This window comes from Dendrobates tinctorius, unplaced genomic scaffold (assembly GCF_039654945.1).
Source record: "Dendrobates tinctorius isolate UK_male_01 unplaced genomic scaffold, ASM3965494v1 ptg000004l, whole genome shotgun sequence".
NCBI classification, from domain to species: domain Eukaryota; kingdom Metazoa; phylum Chordata; class Amphibia; order Anura; family Dendrobatidae; genus Dendrobates; species Dendrobates tinctorius.
Genome location: NW_027361672.1, coordinates 13,657,607 through 13,682,800, shown reverse-complemented (window position 1 = coordinate 13,682,800; position 25,194 = coordinate 13,657,607). Strand labels below are relative to the sequence as shown.

Sequence of the window (25,194 nt, the reverse complement as noted above, 5' to 3'; positions counted from 1 at the left end):
GAGTTGCAAGTTGGAGCCTTACATAGAGAGAAGATAGTCTTTTACGTTCTGCCCAAGCTCTCCCATGCGATTCTACTCGGTCTTCCATGGTTAAAGACTCATCAGCTTGTTCTCGACTGGTCTTCAGGGGAGACACTCCGCTGGGGGCACCCATGCCAACCTTGCTGTCTGACTCCTGTCCGTCTAGCGGACGCTCCTCGGCCACCTCCAGACCTTCCGGGTCTTCCTTCAGCCTACAGTTCATACGCTGATGTCTTTGATAAGAGGGAAGCAGAGGTTCTTCCTCCACACCGGCCTTTTGACTGCCCAATTGAACTAGTCCCCGGTTCAACCCCCCCCCCCCAAGGAGCAGAATCTACCCCCTGTCTCCCGCAGAGACCGTAGCCATGTCCGAGTACATCCGGGAGAACATTGTCAAAGGCTTTATACGGAAAACCTCCTCACCCGCGGGAGCCGGGTTTTTCTTCGTCAAGAAAATGAACGGATCTCTACGGCCGTGCATTGACTATAGGGGCTTGAATGAGATTACCATCAAGAACAGGTACCCTCTTCCACTCATTCCAGCGCTGTTTGACCGCCTCAGAGGGGCTCGGGTGTTCTCCAAGCTAGACCTCAGGGGAGCCTATAATCTGGTCCGTATCCACGCAGGTGACGAGTGGAAGACGGCTTTCAACACTCGAGACGGCCATTACGAGTATCTGGTCATGCCCTTTGGTCTCTGCAATGCTCCTGCGGTGTTTCAAGAGTTCGTTAACGAGATCTTCCGGGGCCTCCTGTGGTCGTGTACTTGGACGACATCCTCGTCTTCTCTCCGGATCTCTCTTCCCACAGAAAGAGTGTCCGTCTGGTGTTACAGCGTCTTCGGGAGAATCACCTGTATGCTAAGATAGAGAAATGTCTCTTTGAACAGACCTCTCTGCCATTTCTGGGATACATTATCTCCGACGCTGGATTAAGGATGGATCCCGAGAAGTTGACTGCCATTCTCAAATGGCCTCGCCCCGTCGGAGTAAGGGCGATTCAACGGTTTCTCAGATTCCCCAATTATTACCAGCAATTTATCTCTCACTTTTCCACAATAACCAGACCTATTTCTGCTCTCACCCGTAAAGGGACTACTCCCAATGATTGGACTCCGGAGGCGGAGGAGGCTTTTCAGACCCTAAAACAGGCTTTCTCCACGGTCCCGGCGCTGCATCGTCCCGAGAGCAACCGACCCCTTGTACTCGAAGTGGACGCTTCCTTGACAGGTACCGGGGCAGTATTGTCCCAGAGATCCGCCTCCGGTCGTCTGCACCCCTGTGGCTTCTTCTCTAAGGCCTTCTCTCCATCCGAGTGTAACTACTTGATCGGCGACCGGGAACTCCTGGCTATAAAGTTGGCCTTAGACGAATGGTGTCATCTCCTGGAGGGGGCTATTCATCCCTTTGTAATCTTCTCGGATCACAAGAATCTGGACTATCTCCAGTCTGCCCAGAGACTCAACCCTCGTCAGGCCAGATGGTCCTTATTTTTTGCCCGATTTGACTTTGACCTCCGTTTTCGCCCCGGCAACAAGAATACCAAAGCCGACACTCTGTCCACGGTCTTCCAGCCACATGAAACAGTGGAGGAACCTTCGCATATCATTGACCCCACTAGAATCATCACAGTGGCTCCAATGAACTGGCTTCCTCCACCTCATGGCAAGACTCTTGTGCCTGAGAACCTCAAGCTAAAGGTCCTTCTATGGGGGCACTCCTCCAGACTGGTCGGCCATGCCGGAACTAAGAAGACCCTTGCCCTTATCACGCATCACTACTGGTGGCCCACGCTTCGCCAAGATGTGCTCGATTTCGTGGCCTCTTGTCCCTCCTGTGCAAAAAACAAAGTGCCATGACGACCTCCGTCTGGCTTGTTGCTTCCGTTGCCTGTCCCTGCAGTTCCTTGGGAAAAGATTGCCATGGATTTCATCACCGACCTACCCCGTTCTTCTGGCTGTACAGTCATCTTGGTGGTGGTGGATCGTTTCTCCAAGATGGCCCTCTTCGTCCCTCTGCCTGGTCTCCCCTCGGCTCCTGAGTTGGCCAAAGTTTTCATCCATCAGATTTTCAGACTCCATGGACTACCTCAATGCATTGTGTCTGATCGAAGGGTTCAGTTCACCTCCAAGTTCTGGCGGGCACTTTGTAAGCTCCTGAACATTTCCCTCGACTTCTCCTCTGCCTACCATCCACAGTCCAACGGGCAGGTGGAGCGTACCAACCAGACGTTGACTGGGTACCTACGTAATTTCTCCAACTCCCACCAGAACGACTGGGTTAACTTACTCCCCTGGGCAGAGTTCGCCTATAACAACCATGCTGACGAGTCCTCGACCAAGTCTCCGTTTTTCATTGTGTTTGGCAGACATCCTGGTGTTCCCCTTCTGATGACCCCTGCCACCGAGGTACCCGCAGCCAACGCCTTGTCCTCTGAATTTTTCAAGATCTGGGCAGAGACCAACACGTCACTCAAGAGGGCTGCAGCTTGGATGAAGAATTATGCCGACAAGAAGAGATTGGATTCCCCACCATATCGTATTGGGGACAAAGTCTGGCTCTCGTCCAAATTTATCCGGTTGAAACTGCCTTCTTACAAGTTGGGTCCACGCTACATCGGTCCGTTTGAAATTCTTGGACGTATCAACGAAGTCGCCTACAAATTGAGGTTGCCTGCTTCGCTCCGGGTCCCGAACACCTTCCACATCTCACTCCTGAAACCTGTGGTACTGAATCGCTTCCATTCCGTGTCTGATCCTGGTTCTCAGCCGGTTGGTGCCGATGATGTCTTTGAGGTGGAGGACATCATCGCCATGAACAAGGTTAGAGGTAGGACTCTTTTTCTTATTGACTGAAAGGGCTTTGGTCCTGAGGAGAGATCCTGGGAACCTCAGGAGAATATCAATGCTCCCCGTATCCTCAAGAGATTTTTTGCTAATCTCAGGGGAGGGGGTACTGTCACGCCGCCTCCGCATACTCAACCGGCCTCCGCTCCCACTCCACAGCCCCCCGCTGCCTGACAGTCACGGCGGTCCCTTCTGACAGGCTCGCTGCCGACGGGGTCTCTGCATGCAATGCGCATGCGCCTTAGGCCGCGGCCGCGCCTCCCTCTTGTTACTTGTGCTCCGGTAATGCCCTGACCCAGAAGCACCTACGGACCAATGGCAGACCTGACAGGGCCATATCAGGCCGTTCCCCCCTGAGGGAGGCGCCCGATCGTTGTGTTTGCTAGCACACTGGGCCCTGCTTCCTCGTGTGCTCTCTGCAGTCTCGCAGTTCTGTCTTCTGTGGTCCCTGCAGTAGCCCCGCAGTCCGGTGCTCCGTGGGTCCAGCTATCTATACTCCAGTCCTGCCTCCTGTGTTCCTGTTCCGTCCTGCTATCCACGCTCCATTCCTTCAGTCCTACTCCAGTCCTAGCTCCGGTGTTCCTGCTCCACCCTGCTTTCCACACTCCAGTCCTTCAGTCCTACTCCAGTCCTGCCTCCGGTGTTCCTGCTCCATCCTGTTATCCACACTTCAGTCCTACTCCAGTCCTGCCTCCGGTGTTCCTGCTCCATCCTGCTATCCACACTCCAGTCCTACAGTTCTACTCCAGTTCTGCCTCCGGTGTTCCTGCTCCATTCTGCTATCCACACTCCAGTCCTACTCCAGTAGTGCCTCCCGTGTTCCTGCTCCATTCTGTTGTCTATGCTCCAGTCCTGCAGTCCTACTCCGGTCCAGTCTCCAGTGATCCCGCTCTGTTGTCTACGCTTCAGTCCTGCACTCCTACTCCAGTCCATCCTGAGCCGCCTCTCTCGGTACCGGCTATCGTGGTACCTGAAACCCTGGGCCTGCTCCCAACGATCCCTGTAAAGGGGTCGGCTCTACCTGGCAGCTCGCCCGGGGCCCCTCGGTGCCACTGTCCAGAGGGTCCACTCCTGGAGATTTGTCTCCTGACCAGCCGTGGTAACACCGTAAATACATATACGGACATTGCCATTTCTCCATACACCGCATTGAGCTGTCCGATTCTCAAACAGTATTGTGTTGTGAGTTCATTTTCCCCTTCACCGTCGATGTCTGATGAACTCCCTCTTCTGGTGAAGGAAGGTAGTGAGGCTGATTACCAAACACCTGATCTGGTAGATGATGACTGGGTAACAGGAAATTCTGACTGGATATAAGGCAGCCGACGCCCTTCTGAGTCGCTGGTGATTTCTCTGCTGGATTCTTGGAGACCAGTCTGATTCCTGCTTCCCAAAGATAAGTTTTTGCTCTGCTATTGAACTTATTAGTTTTGTTTTGTTTACCTTGTTTTTTGGAGTTCAGCCATCCCCGGTCGTGGGTGTGCTGAGTTCCATTTTTGTCTCTGATCAGTTTGTCTCTTTGCTCTGTCTTCAGAATTTACCCGAGTGCTGATATAGTCTTTTTGAAGTCCTAGCGACTTCAGGGCCTGTTTTTCCTATCAGACGGTTGGGACATTTTTTGGTAGGGTTTTTTACGGATTGCAGACAGCAGCTTTTCTATCCTGTCCTTTTTAGTTAGCTTGGGCCCCATCGTTTGCTCAACCTATCTTTCTATCTGTGTTAGTGTTTTCATCTTGCTTCACCGTCATTATATGTTGGGGGCTGCCTATTGCTTTGGGGTCTGCTCTGGGGCAGTTTAGATTTCCCCTTTCTTTCTTTAGGCCTATTTAGTTCTCCGGCTGTGATCGAGGGGTCTAGGGCATCGTAGAAACCCCCCACGGCTACTGTTAGTTGTTGTGGATAGGATCAGGGGTCTGCAATCCGATAGCTACCAACCTCTCCGGTTTTCTGGACTTAGCTTGTATTTTTGTTTTTCCCTCCTTCGGTGACTTATTCATAACAGAATCACCAGCCATACCGCAGATCCTAGGGTACTCAATAGCAGGAGAGAATTGTAAAAAAAAAAAAGAGTTTGTCAGAATTTTTTTTTTTTTTTTTTTATTTTTTCCTCTATGTCTCTGAGGCCGTAGGGGGAATTTTTTTTTCCTTCTCAATGGAGATGAAGCAATTGTCTGATCGTGTGGAGCAGCTCACTGCTGAAGTGCGGGGAATTTCCGCCTATCTTGCTCATTCACATGCTGCTGAACCAAAGATCCCTACTCCTGATGTGTTTTTTGGGGATCGGTCTAAATTTTTGAATTTTAAGAATAATTGTAAATTATTTTTTGGCTTGAAGCCTAACTCGTCGGGGAGCTCCGCGCAGCAGGTTAAAATTTTCATCTCTTTGCTGCGAGGCGATCCCCAGGATTGGGCGTTTTCTTTGAAACCAGATGATCCTATTCTGACTAATGTGAACGCATTTTTTCAAGCCTTGGGGTTGTTGTATGACGAACCTAATGCTATTGATCAGGCTGAAAAGACCCTGTTGGCATTGAGCCAGGGTCGAGATTCTGCAGAATTGTACTGTCAAAAATTCCGAAAGTGGGCGGTCCTTACTACCTTGAATGATAATGCCTTGGCAGCTCTCTTTCGGAAGGGTTTGTCAGAAGCCGTAAAAGATATTATGGTGGGATTTCCTGTTCCCTCTGGTCTTGATGATTCTATGTCATTAGCCATTCAGATTGATCGGCGTTTGCGTGAACGCAAAACCGCACGAGAGGTGTTGCCACCTGTTGAACAAATGTCTGAACCTATGCAATGTGATAGAGTTTTGTCTAGGGCGCAACGTCAGGAGTTCAGAAGGCGTAATAAGCTGTGTTTCTTCTGTGGAGATGCCTCGCATATTATTTCTGTCTGCCCTAAATGAGAGAAACGTTTTGCACACACATTTGCTGTGGGTGGTGTTCAACCTAAGTTTCTTCTGGCAATTACTCTGATCTGCTCCCTGTCCACATTTTCCGCTAAGGCTTTTGTGGATTCGGGAGCAACTGTGAACCTGATGGACTTGGATTTTGCTAAACGTTGTGGATTCCTATGACACCTCTGCGGATGCCTATCCCTTTGAGGGGTATTGATGCTAGTCCTTTGGCGAAGAATAAACCTCAGTTTTGGACCCAGGTGGTAATGCGGGTCGCCCCAGACCATCAGGAGAATTGCAGATTTTTGGTGTTGCATAATTTGCATGATACTATTGTTCTGGGGTTTCCCTGGTTGCAAATCCATAAACCAGTTTTGGATTGGAAATCTGTGTCTGTGGTGAGTTGGGGTTGTCGGTGTGCCCTTGGTGATGCTCCTGTTTTCTCCACCTCTCCCCAGTCGCATGATGTTCCTGACTATTTGGCTGATTATTATGATGTATTTAGTGAGAGTGAGTCTGCATCTTTGCCTCCTCATAGGAGTTATGACTGTGCAATTGAGCTGAGCCCTGGGTGTAAATTTCCCAAGGGTCGACTTTTCAATTTATCTGTACCCGAGCACGAGGCTATGCGATCCTATATTAAGGAGTCGTTGGAGAAGGGTCATATTAGACCTTCCTCTTCACCCTTAGGTGCTGGGTTTTTTTTCGTGGCTAAGAAAGATGGGTCATTAAGGCCTTGCATTGACTATCGTTCCCTCAACAAAATTACTGTTAAATATCAGTATCCGTTACCCCTGATTTCTGATCTATTCTCCAGAGTTAAAGGTGCTTGCTGGTTTACAAAGCTTGACCTCGGGGGGCGTATAATCTTAATCGCATTAAGCATGGGGATGAATGGAAGACGGCGTTTAATACTCCGGAGGGACATTTTGAGTACCTGGTGATGCCTTTTGGGCTCACCAATGCCCCTTCTGTCTTCCAGTGCTTCATGAATAATATTTTCCGAGACTTGGTGGATAAATTTTTGATCATCTATCTGGATGATATTTTGATCTTTTCCAAGGATTGAGACTCTCATGTGGAACATGTTCGGACTGTGTTCCGGATTTTGAGGGAGAATTCCCTGTATGTCAAGGGATCAAAATGCCTTTTTGGTGTACAGAGGATTTCATTTTTGGGATTTATTTTGTCTCCGTCAACTATTGAAATGGACCCGGCCAAGGTACAGGCCATTTATGATTGGGTTCAGCCCACTTCTTTGAAGGCCCTCCAGAAATTTTTGGGTTTTGCTAATTTTTATAGTAAATTTATAGCTAATTTTTCTGGTATTGCCAAACCATTGACTGATTTGACTAAGAAGGGTGCTGATGTGCTGAATTGGTCTCCGGAGGCTGTTTCTTCCTTTCAGGAGCTGAAGCAAAGGTTCACTTCTGCTCCGGTTTTGCGGCAACCTGATGTCTCACTCCCGTTTCAGGTAGAGGTGGACGCTTCTGAGATTGGTGCAGGAGCTGTTTTGTCCCAAAAAGATCCTGTAACATCTAAAATGAATCCCTGTGCTCTCTTTTCCCGAAAGTTCTCCCCATCCGAACGCAACTATGATGTGGGGAATCGGGAACTGTTGGCCATGAAATGGGCATTTGAGGAGTGTAGACATTGGTTGGAGGGAGCTAAACATCAAGTCGTTGTCCTTACTGACCACGAGAATTTGATTTACCTGGAGTGGTCCAAACGCTTGAATCCTAGACAGGCTAGGTGGGCCTTGTTTTTCACACGTTTTGATTATGTGGTCTCTTTTCTTCCGGGCACTAAGAATGTCAAGTCAGACGCCATCTCTAGGAGTTTCTTTCCTGATTCTCCTGTTGTGACCAAGCCTGCTACCATCTTAGGTGAGGGGGTAGTTCTTTCTGCCATCTCACCCGATTTGAGACGTGCTCTGGAAGAGTTTCAGGAGGACAAACCTCCTGAAGTTCATTGCTCTGCATTGGCTGGTCATCCAGGTATTTTTGGTACTAGGGATCTGGTGAGTCGCTCTTTTTGGTGGCCCGGCCCGCCTTGTCTCGTGATGTCAGGAATTTTGTGCAGTCCTGTGGGACTTGCTCCCGGTCTAAACCTTGTTCTCGCTCTAGTGGGTTGTTGATGCCTTTGCCGGTCCCCAGGAGGCCATGGACCCATATTTCAATGGATTTCATCTCTGATATGCCTGTCTCTCAGAGAATGACTGTTATTTGGGTGATTTGTGATAGGTTTTCTAAGATGGTTCATCTTGTACCACTCCCTAAGTTGCCATCTTCCTCTGAGTTGGTGCCCCTCTTTTTGCAACAGGTGGTTCGCTTGCACGGGATTCCTGAGAACATTGTATCTGACAGAGGAGTTCAGTTTGTGTCTAGATTTTGGAGGACTTTCTGTTCCAAGCTGGGAATTCAGTTGTCCTTCTCCTCTGCGTTTCACCCTCAGACCAATGGGCAGACGGAGAGAACAAACCAGACCTTGGAGTCGTATTTGAGATATTTTATTTCCGCTGATCAGGATGATTGGGTTTCATTTTTGCCCTTGGCCGAATTTGCTTTAAATAATAAAGCTAGTTCTGCCACTATGATGTCACCTTTTTTTTGTAACTTTGGGTTTCATCCTCGATTTTCTTCAGGGCAGCTGGAGCCTTCTGCCTGCCCAGGTGTTGACACTGTGGTGGAGAGAATGCACCAGATCTGGGACCAAGTGGTGGATAAGTTCTCTCTCCCAGGAAAAGGCCCAGCGGTTTTCCAACCGACATAGGACCATTGGTCCCCAGTTTAAGGTTGGTGATATGGTTTGGTTATCATCAAAAAATATCGCTATGAAGGTGGCTTCTCCTAAGTTTAAGCCTAGATTTATTGGACCTTACAAGATTTTGGAGATTATCCGGTCTCTTTTCGTTTGGCTCTTCCTGTCACATTTAAAATCCATAATGTGTTTCATAAGTCCTTGTTGAAGAGGTTTGTTGAACCAGTAGTTCCTGGGGTGGCACCTCCGGACCCTGTATTGGTTGAAGGTAACATGGAATATGAGGTAGAGAAGATACTGGATTCCCGTCTGGCTAGATGGAGACTCCAGTATTTGGTTAAGTGGAAGGGTTATGGTCAGGAGGATAATTCCTGGGTCTCTGCTTCTGATATTCATGCCAAAAGATTGGTGCGAGCCTTTCATCGGGCTCACCCTGATCGCCCTGGTGGCGTGGATGAGGGTTCGGTGACTCCTCCTCAAGGGGGAGGTACTGTTGTGAGTTCATTTTTCCCTTCACCATTGAGGTCTGATGAACTCCCTCTTCTGGTGAAGGAAGGTAGTGAGGCTGATTACCAAGCTTCTGGGCAGGATGATGATGACTGGGTGACGGGAATTGCTGACTGGATATAAGGCAGCCGACGCCCTTCTGCCTTGCTGGTGATCTCTCTGAGGGATTCTAGGAGACCAGTCTGATTCCTGCTCCTCAAAATCTAAGTTTTCTGCTCTGCCTTTTGCATTTGTGTTTTGGTTTTGTTTTTCCTTGTTTTTCTGGATTTCTGCCATTCCCTGCTGGGGTGTGCTGAATTCCTTTTTTCTCTTTCTTCAGAAGATACCTGAGTGCTGATATAGTCTTTTTGAAGCCTAGCGTCTTCAGGGCTTTTTTCCCTATCAGCTGTTGGCTCTTGTTTTGATAGGGTTTTGGCGGATTACAGACAGCAGCTTTTCTATCCTGTCCTATGTAGTTAGCTTGGGCCCCCATCTTTTGCACAGCCTATCTTTCTATCTGTGTGAGTGTTTTCTCATCTTGCTTTACCGTCATTATATGTTGGGGGCTGCCTATTGCTTTGGGGTCTGCTCTGGGGCAGTTTAGATTTCCCTTTCTGTCTTTAGGTCTATGTAGTTCTCCGGCTGTGATCGAGGGGTCTAGGGCACCGTAGGAACCCCCCACAGCAACTGCTAGTTGTTGTTGATAGGTTCAGGGGTCTGTAATCTGATAGCTGCCAACTTCTCTGGTTTTCTGGACTTAGCTAGTATTTCTGTTTTTGCCTCCTACGGTGACTCATTCATAACAACTGGCATAGTGGGGATCAGCGGTGAGGCTAACCAGGATGGCCCTGAGACCCCTACGGGTTCTGGGGATTCCTCCTCCCTGACTATGAATGTAGGGGAACTACGTGCCCATTTAAGTGCCATCCCCACCAAGACTGACATGGAAGGTTACATCCAGCTTTTGGAGGCAGTATGCAAGGGGGAAATTGTCTCCCTCAAAGAGGACGTTTCCAACATAAATTCTGCCATCACTGTGTTAGAGGCTAAAGTGGATGAGCTATCTTCCCAGCTTCATACTCAGCAGCAACTTTTAGATCAGCATTCACAAAATTTTGATCTAGTTATGGACATGCTAGAAGACTCTGAAAACAGAAATAGGAGAAACAGACTGCGTGGTCTCCCAGAGTCGGTGGCCCCACGGGACCTGAATTCAGCCCTACAGCATGTTTTTAATTAATTGCTGAGTAGATCCACGGATGAACGTATTGAATTGGACAGAGCTCATCGATCCCTGGGCCCAAGGCACCCTGACCCATCTAGATCGAGAGATGTAATTTGCAAGATCCATTTTTTCCAAATTAAGGAGGACATTATGCGTAAAGCTAGAGAGAACGACGCTATAGACTTTAATGGCATAAATATTCAACTTCTAGCGGACCTCTCCCCTATAACTCTGGCTAAGAGAAGGGCCCTGCGACCTCTCCTGGAGGCTCTGCGCGCGAAAAACACGTGGGGATACCCTTTTCAGCTACAAGCTCGGGGGGACACTGGCACTGTGATCCTGAGATCCCCGTCGGATCTCCTGGATTTCTCATCGGCTCTGGGGTTGCCACCGGTCAACCTGGGGGAGTGGCCCCATTTTTTCTCTTTTGGGTTCGGGGGAGTTCGAGGAGGTGGGAGAGTACCATCGGAACGTGGGAAGAAGAGGAGAAGAAATCTAAACCATGATTCCGGTGGTCCCTCGGGTGACGCCTGAGCACTGAGGAGTTTGTCCTATATTAATCACCTGCTCTCTCCACTGTCCTTTTCCTTGGGTTGGGGAATATTGGTGGTTTTCTAACGGGGGGCCTTGTGTCCCCGGGGTGGAGCCTTATTATGCATTATAGTGGTTTACTATAACTAGAAAAATAGTCTGCAGGGATCCTCGTCACCTCCGAGTTGCCTCTGGTATTTTGTTGTGTTTGTGGGGTATTTGTTTGGATCCAATACATAGTCAGTATAGCCTTGAGGCCTGGGGCACTGAATCTGTTTGGTTGTTTAACATGTATAATTAACTTGCTGTGGGGGCCTGGCTGCTCACTCTGTTTTAGAGTCCAGTCACCTCCCAAGTTAGGGTGTGTCTTTGACACTTCCTTCAGAGAATTTCTCTGCTTAATTCTTAGCCCATAGGAGTAGCTACCTGTGGTCTAATAAGACGAAATATTCTGCTCCATCTGAAATTTTTGTTTATATTTCTTCATACATTATATTCTGCTCTCTTCTATTCTTCCCTCAGAACTTCCTTCTAAATCCTTTTTCTTAAGTGCTTTCTCTTCTTTACACAACACCTCTTCCCCTCCTACCACCACCTAGTCCTACTACTGATTCTTGTACTAGTTTACGACGGCCACCTTGAACCTTTGTTCCTTGAACATCAGAGGGTTTAATACTCTTGAAAAATGCTTGCAGGTTCTTTATCACATGCACAAGAAACGGGTTCATGTGCTGCTTCTGCAGGAGACCCACTTTAGATCAGTTCGGATACCTTCACTTAACCATAAATTTTACTCACGCTGGTTCCATAGCGGCAACCCAGACTCAAAATCCAAAGGAGTTAGTATTGCCTTACACAAGTCGCTACAGGCTCAGGTAATTGCCTCTAAATCTGATACGCAAGGAAGATATTTGCTTTTAAAGATTAAAATTATCAGAAATGTATTTACCATTGCTAATTTTTATCTCCCTAACCAGGATCAAATCAGAACTTGTAAAGCTTACCTATGCGACCTCTCGGCATTCGCAGAGGGTGCGGTAATTGTCGGAGGAGACTTCAATTTTACATTGGATCGAGTCCTGGACTCATCTTCGGGTAGGTCGGCCGTCTCCCCCTCCCAGTTGGAGAATCTGAAATCTAAGCTAACGGAATATAGACTGGTTGACGTTTGGAGACTGATCCACACCACTACACGTGACTATACTTTCTATTCTGTGGTACATGATTCGTATAGTAGGATAGATTATTTTTTAATTAGTCACGGGCTGCTCTCGTTTCACCTGACGACACAAATTGACACGATGATTTGGTCAGACCATGCCTCAGTCTTACTATCCTTGACGTTCCAGAACTCACATCGAACGAATGACGAATGGACTTGGTCCTTACACCCGGTGCTTCTCAAAAATCCCTCTTGTCAGGAGGCAATCAGGATGGCAATCACAGATTTTTTCAATATTCACAAAGATGACCCCACAGCTTTGTCATATCAGTGGGAGGCCTTAAAAGGAGTTATACGGGGAGTATTCATCCAACAGGGGGCACGATTAAAGAGAGAAAGGGCTTCTGCCATTCCTAATTTGTTAACGCACATCCAAGCTTTGGAGTTGGAACACAAAAGGTCACAAAATCCACAAGTCATGACTGACCTGTTGAAAGCTAGAACTGACTTAAGCTTATTGCTAGATACAGCAACAGCAAGACAGACAGACCGCTTCCGCAGATACCTATATGAATACTCTGACAAGCCTGGTAGGGCCTTAGCACGATTTTTACACCCACAAATTCCTAGTACCTATATACCTACCACTAAGTCTGGGTCAGGTAAATCCCTCCACTCCCTCTTGGAGATTGCAGACTCATTTAGGGGTTATTATAACCTTTACAACCTTAGAGGACCTTTGGCAGACATGGCTGTGTCCGACTTCCAGGAAGGAGTGGATAACTATGTAAATAGCACTCCGAATCCTCCTCTTCCATCTGAGGACGTAATGGCTCTTGAGACCCCGTTCTCGGAACAGGAGATACTGGATACAATCAGGTCTCCGGCAAATGGCAAAAGCCCCGGTCCGGATGGATTCCCAGCTAACTTTTATAAGATATTTGCATCAAATTTATCTCCATTTATGACGAAACTCTTCAACTCTATCTCTGAGAATTGCCCTTTAGCTGCCACGATTGTCGTTATTCCCAAGCCAGGGAAGGACCCCTTATTATGCGCTAATTATCGGCCTATCTCCCTAATTAATGTTGATGTAAAAGTATACGCCAAAGCAATTGCAAAAAGACTAAGCCCTCTACTCCCTGGCTCCATTCACACGGATCAGGCTGGTTTTGTACAACGCAGGGAGGCTAGAGATAATACTGTAAAAACATTGCTCCTTGCCTCTCATATGCGTAAACATAAAATTCCAGCATGTCTATTGTCCATTGATGCGGAAAAGGCGTTTGATCGTCTAGGATGGACCGTTATGAGATCTGCCTTGACACAGCTTGGTTTGGGACCTGACATGCTGGGTAGGATTCTGGCACTATATCAAGGCCCCACAGCCCGACTTAGAGTTAATGATACTTTGTCATCCCCCTTACAAATAGCTAATGGCAAACGTCAGGGGTGCCCTCTTTCGCCCTTACTTTATATTATTGCAATGGAGCATCTTGCAATTGCACTGAGGAATGCTGCTGATATCAAGGGCCTTCAGGTTGGTCGGAATCATGTTGAATTGTCTATCTATGCAGATGACCTATTGATCTATATCACTAACCCGACCATTGCCTTCCCAGTGCTGATGAGAGAGTTCCAACGGTTTGGAGAAGTATCTAACTTTAAAGTTAATTATTCAAAGACAGAGGCCCTTAATATATCACTCTCTGAGGACCTGGTCCAGAGACTCCGGGCTTCATTCCCTTTTAAATGGAAAGAGAAACCTATAAAATACTTGGGAGTTTGGATCCCCAGTAACGAAGTGGACCTTTTTTCCCTAAACTATGTCCCACTTTTACACAAAACTCTATCGGATCTTAAAAAATACAATAGATCTCAGCTCTAATGGCTTGGTCGTATAAACGTCATCAAAATGGACATTCTCCCTCGCTTTCTTTATCTTTTTCAAACAGTCCCAATAGCAATTCCTGACTATTTCTTTAATCAGTTACAATCTGCTATTAATAGTTTTGTCTGGGGAGCTCATAGACCCCGAATTAGGCTCTCGGTTTTGACCAGACCCAAGACACAGGGGGGCACAGATCTTCCTAGCTTCAAAAGATATTATCATGCCGTTCTCCTGACTAGAATAGTTGACTGGAAATATAGCGACTTACATAAACAGTGGGTGATTTTAGAAAAACAACTCTCTCCTTGCTCTCTATACTGGATACCATGGTGTGGTGCCACTTTTAGGCCCTCGATCTCAGACTTTCCACCTCTTACGCAGATAGTGTTGAGATTTTGGGATAGAAATCGGGGGAGACTGAGACTTTGTAACATTCCGAGTAGACTGGGCCCCCTCTTTGACAACATTGCTTTCCCTCCAGCAGTGGACAGGACTGCGTTTCTATGCTGGAGATCTGCCGATCGGGTGAGACTGGGCCAGGTGGCGGACAGACTCTCTGGGCTCTCCACTGTGGGGGGGTTTCGGGACACCTGCCATAGCAAATCGCTATCTTGGCTTGAATTCGCTCAGTTGAAGGACTTCCTTTCGGGTATTTCCTTTAACACATCGACCCGATTTGAGTCCTTGATGCTGGCTGCGGAGGGTCCTACCCACACAGTCTCCTTGCTTAACAGTTTGATCCTGGAAACGTTATGTATCGACACCCCCAGCTTTATTACAGCTTGGGAGAGAGATCTGCGGATCACCCTCACTGAAGCAGACCGTCTGAAGATCTTTATCCTTACCCACAAGACCTCTATCTCTTGCAGATCACAAAAGAAAAATTATAAAATATTAACGCGTTGGTATAGGTGTCCTGTGCTCCTCCATAAAATAAATCCTGCAATTTCAAACTTATGCTGGAGATTTGACAATGAGGAGGGGTCTATGCTTCATATATGGTGGTCTTGCAGTCTTCTACGTCCATTTTGGGAAGCTGTTTTTGGAGCCTTTCGCTTGTTGACAGGCGTTCGCTGTGAGCCATCCCCTCAAATAGCTCTCCTTTCATTGATTCCTGGGTCTATAACATCCATAAAGAAAGGAATTATGAGGTTCTGCTTAGTAGCGGCCAGAACAATTATTCCCCGGTACTGGAGAGCGACAAGGGTTCCGTCTGCGGTGGAGTGGGTGTCCGAGATGGATAGAGTGAACCGAATGGAGTCGCTGATGGCTCAAGATGACGAATCTATGACCGAGCGGGGACAAATGTGGTTCCTCTGGGAGACATTCAAGGAGAGTTCGGAGTTTCCGGGCTGGTTAACTGAGTTTCCATAATTTTTGTAGGGTAGCTGGGACCGAGGTTGGTTTAGTTTCCCCTCACCTTCCCCCATTTCTTACCCACTTTCTCTCTTCTCTTTCCCTCTTCTTGACTTTATTTCTCTATATCTGCTTTTTTCCTACACAATCTCAGAATGATTAGTCCAAAGGTTACTAAAATGTGAATAGACATGACGTGTCTGATTTGAGATGTCTAGGATTACAAGCTTGTTTTGTCCCTCACAATGTTCTATCTTACCTGCCTGTATATTCTGGTGTATTCATAGTATGTATATCATCTTTCTGGATTGTTGTACCTTATTTTGAAAAGTTTAATAAACACATTTATGGAAAAAAAAAAAAACTTGGTAAGAAAACTAAAAGAGTTGCAGGACCGCTTGGCCAGACGGTTAAATTAGCACAGCGTGCAAGCCCTGAAAATTTGCACCATAGTAGGAAAAGTGCAGTGTCGCAATTTTTTGAACAAAATCCTACTGATGACGCAAAGGTTATCTGAAAGAAGTGCTGAAAGACCTTTAGCAGAGGGAAAAATCTACAAAATTTGAATACCAGTTGCATGCTTAGACATTTAACCAACATGCACTTGCAAGCGTGGACGGACTACAAAAGCTCAGGTAGCACATGTGCACCTGCTCCGACTGAAGTTAGCCGGCAACGCTCCATCACTTCCCCTACTGTTAAGCCACCGCTAAGCACACCACCATCAAGAAATGTTGAGGTGTCGTCGCTAGGCCAAAGCAGTCAGGGAATCACAATATTTTCGTGAAGAAACACTGAATCTAGGCCTTGAACACCCTCACCATCCCCAACCCCTTCTCGGTCCGTCATGTCCAACGCTAGTTCCCCCATATGCAGCTCTCAAGTCCAGCTCACTCTACCAGACACTCTCAGTAGGACAAGAAAGTACTCATCCTCTCATCTGCGTACACTGGCTTTGAACGCCTATATTGCCAAACTGATCTCATTAGAGATGATACCCTTCTGTTTGGTTGAAAGTGAAGCTTTCTGAGAGCTCGTGGCCTATGCTGTCCCATGCTATGACCTACCCAGTCGGCACTTCTTTTCTCGAAAAGCCATCCCTGCCCTCCACCGGCATGTGAAAGACCGCATTGTCCATGCACTAAAACAATCAGTGAGTGGAAAGGTGCACCTCACAACAGATGCATGGGCCAGTAGGCATGGCCGTTACGTGTCCATCACTGGGTTAATGTGGTGGATGCAGGCTCCACAGGGGACAGTGGCGGTGGAACAATGCTGCCTAGCCCATGGTATAGGAAACAGTTGGCTGTAGGCGTTCGACCCTCCTCCTCCTCCAGAAGCAAAAGCTCGACGACAGAGCGCAGTCACACGAGCACTCCATCCACATCTGTTAGTGTTGCACACGAGGTGTCCCACTATCGAACAGCTAGTGGTAAGCGGCAGCAGGCTGTTTTAAAAATGACGTCTTTGGGCGACAGCAGACACACCGTGGAGGTACTGGCCGACTACTTGCATCGACAAACTGAGTCATGGCTGGGCAGTCTACATTTTGAGCCAGGCAAGGTAGTCAGTGATAATGGAAGGAATTTTGTGGCAGCCATAGCCCTTGCAAAACTCACACACATACCTTTCCTGGCTCACACCTTGAACCTGGTGGTGCAGTGCTTCCTAAATAATTATCCAGAGTTAGCAGCCCTGCTCCATAAGATGCGAAGACTGTGCTCGCACATCCGTCGCTCGCCCGTACACTCAAGTCGTATGCAGAAGCTGCAGCGATCACTCCACCCCCCAAGCACCGCCTAATCATAGACGTTGCTACAAGATGGAACTCCACCATGCACATGGTTGAGAGGCTGTGCGAACAGAGGCAGGCTGTAATGCATTTGTGGGAGGATACACGGGCAGGCAGTTTGAGGGCAGACATGGAGTTGTTGGGTGTGCAGTGGTCAAAGCTGAAAGACCTCTGTAAACTCCTTCAGTGTTTTGAGGAATGCACACAGCTGGTAAGTGCAGACGACACCATCATAAGCATGAGCAAACCACTTATGCGTCTGCTCATGCAAACTTTGACGCACATTAAGGATCAGGTGTCTGCAGCTGAGGAGCAACAGGAGGAGGAGGAGGAAAAGGGAAGCCTTGATGACAGTCAGCCATTGTCTGGTCAGGGAACTGTCGTGGACGAGGTGGAGGAAGAAGAGGAAGATGAGGAGGAGGATGAGGGGGATGATTATTTTGGGGAGGAGGATGCTTCTCAGGGGGCAAGAGAAAATGTGGGCGTGCCAAGGTCAGGTACAGGGTTTGTGCGTGACTGGAGGGATGTGGATTTGTCAGAAAGTGCTCCTCCACCCACTACTGGCAGTGCAGCATTGACACCTGGAACATTGGCCCACATGTGTGATTATGCCTTGAAGGTCCTAAAAAGGGACCCCCGCATTGCCAAAATGATGAGGGATGATGACTACTGGTTGGCCAGCATCCTCGATCCACGCTATAAAGGCAAATTACACAACATCATGCCACAGGAGAACCTAGAGCTAATATTGACTAACAAACAAGCAACTCTGGTAAACCGATTGAGGCATTCCCAACACACAGCAGCGGAGCTGGTTCTCCCACGAGCCGTAGTGGGCAAAATGAAAGAGGTGTTCGTGGTGCACCCAGCCGAACTGGCCTTGGAGACAGGGGTTTCCTGACCATGTTGTGGTCTGATTTCTCAAGTACCGCGCACACGACAGATAATACAGAATCGATTGCAAGTGACAGAAGACAGCAGTTGTTAACTATGGTTACAAACTACTCCTCCCATATCGAGGTTCTCCCTCACAGGTCATTCCCCTTTGATTATTGGGCCTCTAAACTGGACACATGGCCTGAATTGGCACAATACAGTCATATGTAAAAGTTTGGGCACCCCTATTAATGTTAACCTTTTTTCTTTATAACAATTTTGGTTTTTGCAACAGCTATTTCAGTTTCATATATCTAATAACTGATGGACTCAGTTATATTTCTGGATTCAAATGAGGTTTATTGTACTAACAGAAAATGTGCAATCTGCATTTTAACAAAATCTGACCGGTGCAAAAGTATGGGCACCTCAACATAAAAGTTACATTAATATTTCGTAGATCCTCCTTTTGCAAAAATAACAGCCTCTAGTCGCTTCCTGTAGCTATTAATGAGTTCCTGGATCCTGGATGAAGGTATTTGTGACCATTCCTGTTTACAAAACAATTCCAGTTCAGTTAAGTTTGATGGTCGCCGAGCATGGACAGCCCGCTTCAAATCATCCCACAGATGTTCAATGATATTCAGGTCTGGGGACTGGGATGGCCATTCCAGAACATTGTAAATGTTCCTCTGCATGAATGCCTGAGTAGATTTGGAGCGGTGTTTTGGATCATTGTCTTGCTGAAATATCCATCCCCTGCGTAACTTCAACTTCGTCACTGATTCTTGCACATTATTGTCAAGAATCTGCTGATACTGAATTGAATCCATGCGACCCTCAACTTTAACAAGATTCCCGGTGCCGGCATTTGCCACACAGCCCCAAAGCATGATGGAACCTCCACCAAATTTTACTGTGGGTAGCAAGTGTTTTTCAGCCTCCATGCATAACGCCTTTTTGTATGACCAAACAACTCAATCTTTGTTTCATCAGTCCACAGGACCTTCTTCCATAATGTAACTGGCTTGTCCAAATGTGCTTTCGCATACCTCAGGCGACTCTGTTTGTGACGTGCTTGCAGAAACGGCTTCTTTCGCATCACTCTCCCATACAGCTTCTCCTTGTGCAAAGTGCGCTGTATTGTTGACCGATGCACAGTGACACCATCTGCAGCAAGATGATGCTGCAGGTCTTTGGAGGTGGTCTGTGGATTGTCCTTGACTGTTCTCACCATTCTTCTTCTCTGCCTTTCTGATATTTTTCTTGGCCTGCCATTTCTGGGCTTAACAAGAACTGTACCTGTGTTCTTCCATTTCCTTACTATGTTCCTCACAGTGGAAACTGACAGGTTAAATCTCTGAGACAACTTTTTGTATCCTTCCCCTGAAAAGCTATGTTGAATAATCTTTGTTTTCAGATCATTTGAGAGTTGTTTTGAGGAGCCCATGATGCCACTCTTCATAGGAGAATCAAATAGGAGAACTACTTGTAAGTGGCCACCTTAAATACCTTTTCTCATGATTTGATACACCTGGCTATGAAGTTCAAAGCTCAATGAGGTTACAAAACCAATTTAGTGCTTCAGGAAGTCAGTAAAAAGTAGTTAGGAGTGTTCAAATCAAGAAAATGATAAGGGTGCCCATACTTTTGCACCGGTCAAATTTTGTTTAAATGCAGATTGCACATTTTCTGTTAGTACAATAAACCTCATTTGAATCCAGAAATATAACTCAGTCCATCAGTTATTAGATATATGAAACTGAAATAGCTGTTGCAAAAACCAAAATTGTTATAAAGAAAAAAGGTTAGCATTAATAGGGGTGCCCAAACTTTTACATATGACTGTATGCCTTACAGGAGCTCGCTTGCCCTGCTGGTAGTGTGCTATCTTAAAGAGTCTTCAGTGCTGCTGGATCAATCCTGACAGAAAAAAGGACCCGTCTGTCGACCCAAAATGTTGATGATCTAACCTTCATTAAAATGAACCATGCATGGGTTTCAAAGGATTTTGTCCCACCTTCCCCTGATAACACATAGTTTGCCAGAAAAAAGGCTCGCTTTTGTCCTCCTCTTCCTTGTACTTCTCCAATTCCTCCATTTGCAGCTGCTGAAAGTCCAGCCTACACATCAACATATGCCATTTTTTAAACCTCCCTAACTGGGCTACCCCCCCTAGGACCGGGGTCACCACCTGGCGCACCCGGGCAAGTGCTGTTGACCTGAACAGGTGTGTGGCCCCACCCTTGGGCGACGGCACTGGCACAGGGCCTCTCATAGTACAATAAAGTGTCTCTGCCCGTGGGAGGGCCCATTCGCCATCAGACCTACCGTCGTACTATGAGGGGCGCTGTGCCAGTGCCGTCGCCCACGAGTGGGCCCCCTATGCTTGATCAGGGCCACAGCACTTGCAATACTTACCTCTCCCTGCTCCACCACCGTGACATCTTCCGCCTTTCCTGACAGTGACATTCAGGTTAGAGAGCGCGATGACATCACGTCTGTATGCCCTCTACCGAAACAGTACAAGTACAGAGAGCTTGAAGATGGCAATGCTGAGGAGTCCAGAGTAGAGCAGTGCCCAGCAAGGAGAGCTATTTAATTTTTTTAAATGTTGGGAGCATTTTTTGGGGAGCAATATACACTGGAGAATGATATATGGGGCCCATCATACACTGGAGCATCATCCATTTGGACCATCATATACTGGAGCATTCCAAATGGGGGACATCAGACACTGGAGCAGCATTTACGCGGCCCATTATACACTGGAGCATTAGAAATGGGGCTCATTATATATGGAGCATTATTTGGGCCCATCATACACTGAAGCATTATCCATGATGCCCATCATATACTGGAGCATTCTAAATAGGGCAGATCAAACACTGGAGCAGCATCTATGGGGCCCATAACACACTGGAGCATCATCCATGGAGAACATCATATATTGTAGCATTATGTGGAGCTCATCATATACTGTATGGAACATTATATGGGACCAATTATTCTGTATGGAGAAATATATGGGGCTCAATATTCTGTATGGCGCACTAGGTGGTGGCCATAATACTGAATGGAGTAATATACTGTCTGTTTTTGAGGTATTGACACCCCTGCAATTCTGTCAGATAATACTCAGTTTCTTCTTCAAAATTATTGCAAACACAAATTCTTTGGTATTATTATCTTCATTTAATTTGGCTTAAATGAAAAAACACAAAAGAGAATGAAGCAAAAAGCAAAACATTGATCATTTCACACAAAACTCCAAAAATGGGCCAGACAAAAGTATTGGCACCCTCAGCCTAATACTTGGTTGCACAACCTTTAGCCAAAATAACTGCGACCAACCGCTTCCGGTAACCATCAATGAGTTTCTTACAATGCTCTGCTGGAATTTTAGACCATTCTTCTTTGGCAAACTGGTCCAGGTCCCTGATATTTGAAGGGTGCCTTCTCCAAACTGCCATTTTTAGATCTTTCCACAGGTGTTCTATGGGATTTAGATCTGGACTCATTGCTGGCCACCTTAGAAGTCTCCAGTGCTTTCTCTCAAACCATTTTCTAGTGCTTTTTGAAGTGTGTTTTGGGTCATTGTCCTGCTGGAAGACCCATGACCTCTGAGGGAGACCCAGCTTTCTCACCCTGGTCCCTACATTATGCTGCAAAATTTGTTGGTAGTCTTCAGACTTCATAATGCCATGCACATGGTCAAGCAGTCCAGTGCCAGAGGCAGCAAAGCAACCCCAAAACATCAGGGAACCTCCGCCATGTTTGACTGTAGGGACCGTGTTCTTTTCTTTGAATGCCTCTTTTTTTCTCCTGTAAACTCTATGTTGATGCCTTTGCCCAAAAAGCTCTACTTTTGTCTCATATGACCAGAGAACAAACATTCTTCCAAAACGTTTTAGGCTTTTTCAGGTAAGTTTTGGCAAACTCCAGCCTGGCTTTTTTATGTCTCGGGGTAAGAAGTGGGGTCTTCCTGGGTCTCCTACCATACAGTCCCTTTTCATTCAGACGCCGACGGATAGTACGGGTTGACACTGTTGTACCCTCGGACTGCAGGGCAGCTTGAACTTGTTTGGATGTTAGTCGAGGTTCTTTATCCAACATCCGCACAATCTTGCGTTGAAATCTCTTGTCAATTTTTCTTTTCCGTCCACATCTAGGGAGATTAGCCACAGTGCCATGGGCTTTAAACGTCTTGATGACACTGCGCACTGTAGACACAGGCACATTCAGGTCTTTGGAGATGGACTTGTAGCCTTGAGATTGTTCATGCTTCCTCACAATTTGGTTTCTCAAGTCCTCAAACAGTTCTTTGGTCTTCTTTCTTTTCTCCATGCTCAATGTGGTACACACAAGGACACAGGACAGAGGTTGAGTCAACTTTAATCAATGTCAACTGGCTGCAAGTGTGATTTAGTTATTGCTAACACCTGTTAGGTGCCACAGGTAGGTTACAGGTGCTGTTAATTACACAAATTAGAGAAGCATCACATGATTTTTCGAACAGTGCCAATACTTTTGTCCACCCTCTTTTTTATGTTTGGTGTGGAATTATATCCAATTTGGCTTTAGGACAATTCTTTTTGTGTTTTTTCATTTAAGACAAATTAAATGAAGATAATAATACCAAAGAATTTGTGTTTGCAATCATTTTCAGGAAGAAACTGAGTATTATCTGACAGAATTGCAGGGGTGTCAATACTTTTGGCCACAACTGTAGAATTTAAAATAGATATCAGTCATGTTATGTAAGCAGTGAAGTATATTTCATTGTACTATACCTATATTTCTGTGCCGTATCAGAGCATTATGAATTGTGGTGTGTGTTAAAAGGGCGCACTGACACTCTTTGGCCCAGGGCACACGAAAACCTGGCGCCAGCCCTACCCCCCACAACTTTAGCCAAATAACCCCCAGTTTTCAATGCTTAACTATTATTATAAAGTAAATTAAGGTTGACAAGCTTGAGTAATAAGAATTGATGTTGTTGGCATTGAAATGGGCACTGTAGGTGTGTTTACTGTGCTCCACTCCCTGCCGACTTTGCTTCCCCATTGACTTGCATTGGGTTTCGTGTTTCAGTCGGCCTCCGACTTTTCCATATAGTCGGCTGATTTCGTTCGACCCGACTTTTAAGAAAGTCGGGTTTCGTGAAAACCGACTCGACCCGAAAAAAGGCAAAGTCGCTCATCTCTACTTACCATTACTATTATATACCAAGCAGTCAATGAAATGGACAACAAATAGGTAGCCACACTGACTTTACCTTCTCTTCCTATTGTGGTAGAGAATTCTCATCCTGAAACCTTTGGCTCGCTGAGCTATGCTGTATCCAATGCTTCCCATTCCGATGATGCCCAGTGTGGCTTCAGTGATATCATCACCCTCATTGTTAAAATCAAAATATGTAGTGTCTGGTGAATGTGATATTCTGTTCCCTGCAAGAAAAATGTTTACTGTCTGAATAGGGAATACATATGAAACCTTTTATATGGCCCTACACTGATCACAATGCTCAACTCAAGTAGTAAAGGAGTTTTCCCACTATCAGAAAAGTGGCCTCCAAATGCTTTTATTCTTGTAAAATACCATAATAAAAACAGCAGGTTATCGTCCTCCTCGTGTCCAGCGCCAGCTCTCTATGTTATGGCTGCAGTGGTGACATCATGTAGACAGCGCACTTTACTACTGTAGCTAATCACTGAGCTCAGTGGCTTTGCCCTCAGCCATTTTTGAGTCCCATAATTTCAAATGGCCTAGGTCCTTTCATGTACCAAATATCAGGCAGCAGGCTATATACATGACGACATTTGTAATTATTTTGCTAAATTTGCGCACATGGGCAGAAACTTGTCAACCCCAGGGCACCAGGCAAGGGGACGCTACCAGGGACCCGCCTATCTGATTAGTCTACAGTTCCCTGGCGACTATTAAAGTATGCTTTTCTCTGAAACTCTGCAGTGTTTCAGAGTCAGACACGCAGTACTTGGCTGAATTTAGGCAGCCAGTGTCTGATACGAGGGGCGTTCATCAAAGATTTCCCCCGACCCACTTCCTGTGGACTGAGAGCAATGAAACTTGGCACAGTTATTAGTCCTTATCTACATAGTTGCCACCTAGGGACACACACTTCTCCCATCTCTTTAAGCAACTGTAAAGACCTCGCTTGTAGAAGTCGGCAGGTTGCTCCAAAAGCCACGTTGTGACTTCGGAAATCAGAGTCTCATCATCTGGAAAATCCTTGCCCTTCAAAAATAACTTAATTGTTGGAAAGAGGTGGAAGTCCAATGGTGCAAGATTGCGTAAATAGGGGGGATGTGGTAGAATTTCAAAGCCACAGGAGCATGCTTCCATTTGGGCAACATGTGAGTTGTGAACTGGTGCATTGTCTTGTAGAAGGCGGACACCTTTAGTGAGCATGCCACTTCTCTTGGTTTTGATGGCCTCCCGCAATTTCCACAACAGTGAAGCATAGTATGCCCAAGTGTTCATGGTACCCTTGGCTAGAAATCCATCAATACCACTCCGTGCTGGTCCCAATATGTATAATAAGTTTCCATGATACATCAGAGACTTGTAAAATATTTACACAACTGTAAATATTAATATTAAATTCGCAAAAATTCATCTAGTTTAAAGATTTTTGAGTAGGGTTGAAAATCATCATTCGCAGTAGCACATCATCGTGTGTAAACAGGACATGTGCTACCAAGAACAATGGTATTCTATGCACAGAACAATAAAAAAGTAATGATCATTCTGTCTAAACACGCTATTAATCAACCACAGATCGACTTGCATGTAGCCAATTGGTGGTAGTTTCATACAGTGCTGTGCAAATTAATTGGGACAAAGCATTTTTTTAAGTAAAATTGTAAGTTGGTTACCAGTCAGTGATTCAAACCAGTTTTAACTGCTTTGAACAGGTGTGAGTGCCTGTTCAAAGCAATTAAAACTGGTTTGAATCACTGACTGATAACCAACTTCCGATTTTACTTAAAAAAAAAAAAAAATGCTTTGTCCCAATTAATTTACACAGCACTGTAGCTATGATCTACCAGTGTAAATGCAACCTATGTTATTACTTGTCCGAAAATTGCAATATTTCTAATTTTTTTTTGTTTTTTAATAGATCATGGTATGAAATAACCAAATGTGAAAAAAATACATTTAAACCTGTTTTAAACAATAGATCGTTCTCCTGAGTCCCCCATACACATGAGCTCTTAGCTTGAACAAGTGTTCATGTGTTTTCAATTGTGAGAGGATAAATGTGGCTTCACTAATAGTTATTGATATTATCTTCACTACTTTTCATACATCGGGCCAGCCAAGCCTATT

General features: G+C 46.1%; 1 protein-coding gene across 3 annotated transcripts in view; it reads right to left on the bottom strand.

Annotated features, from left to right (window-relative positions):
- LOC141082238 (probable 2-ketogluconate reductase) overlaps window positions 1-25,194 on the bottom strand; it is an 82,173-nt gene that overhangs the window by 19,288 nt on the left and 37,691 nt on the right. For all 3 annotated transcript variants that reach the window (XM_073566190.1, XM_073566180.1, XM_073566184.1), the window contains one exon: window positions 23,120-23,291. In XM_073566190.1, the coding sequence (XP_073422291.1) occupies window positions 23,120-23,291 (172 nt within the window). The remainder of the gene's footprint in view (window positions 1-23,119; window positions 23,292-25,194) is intronic.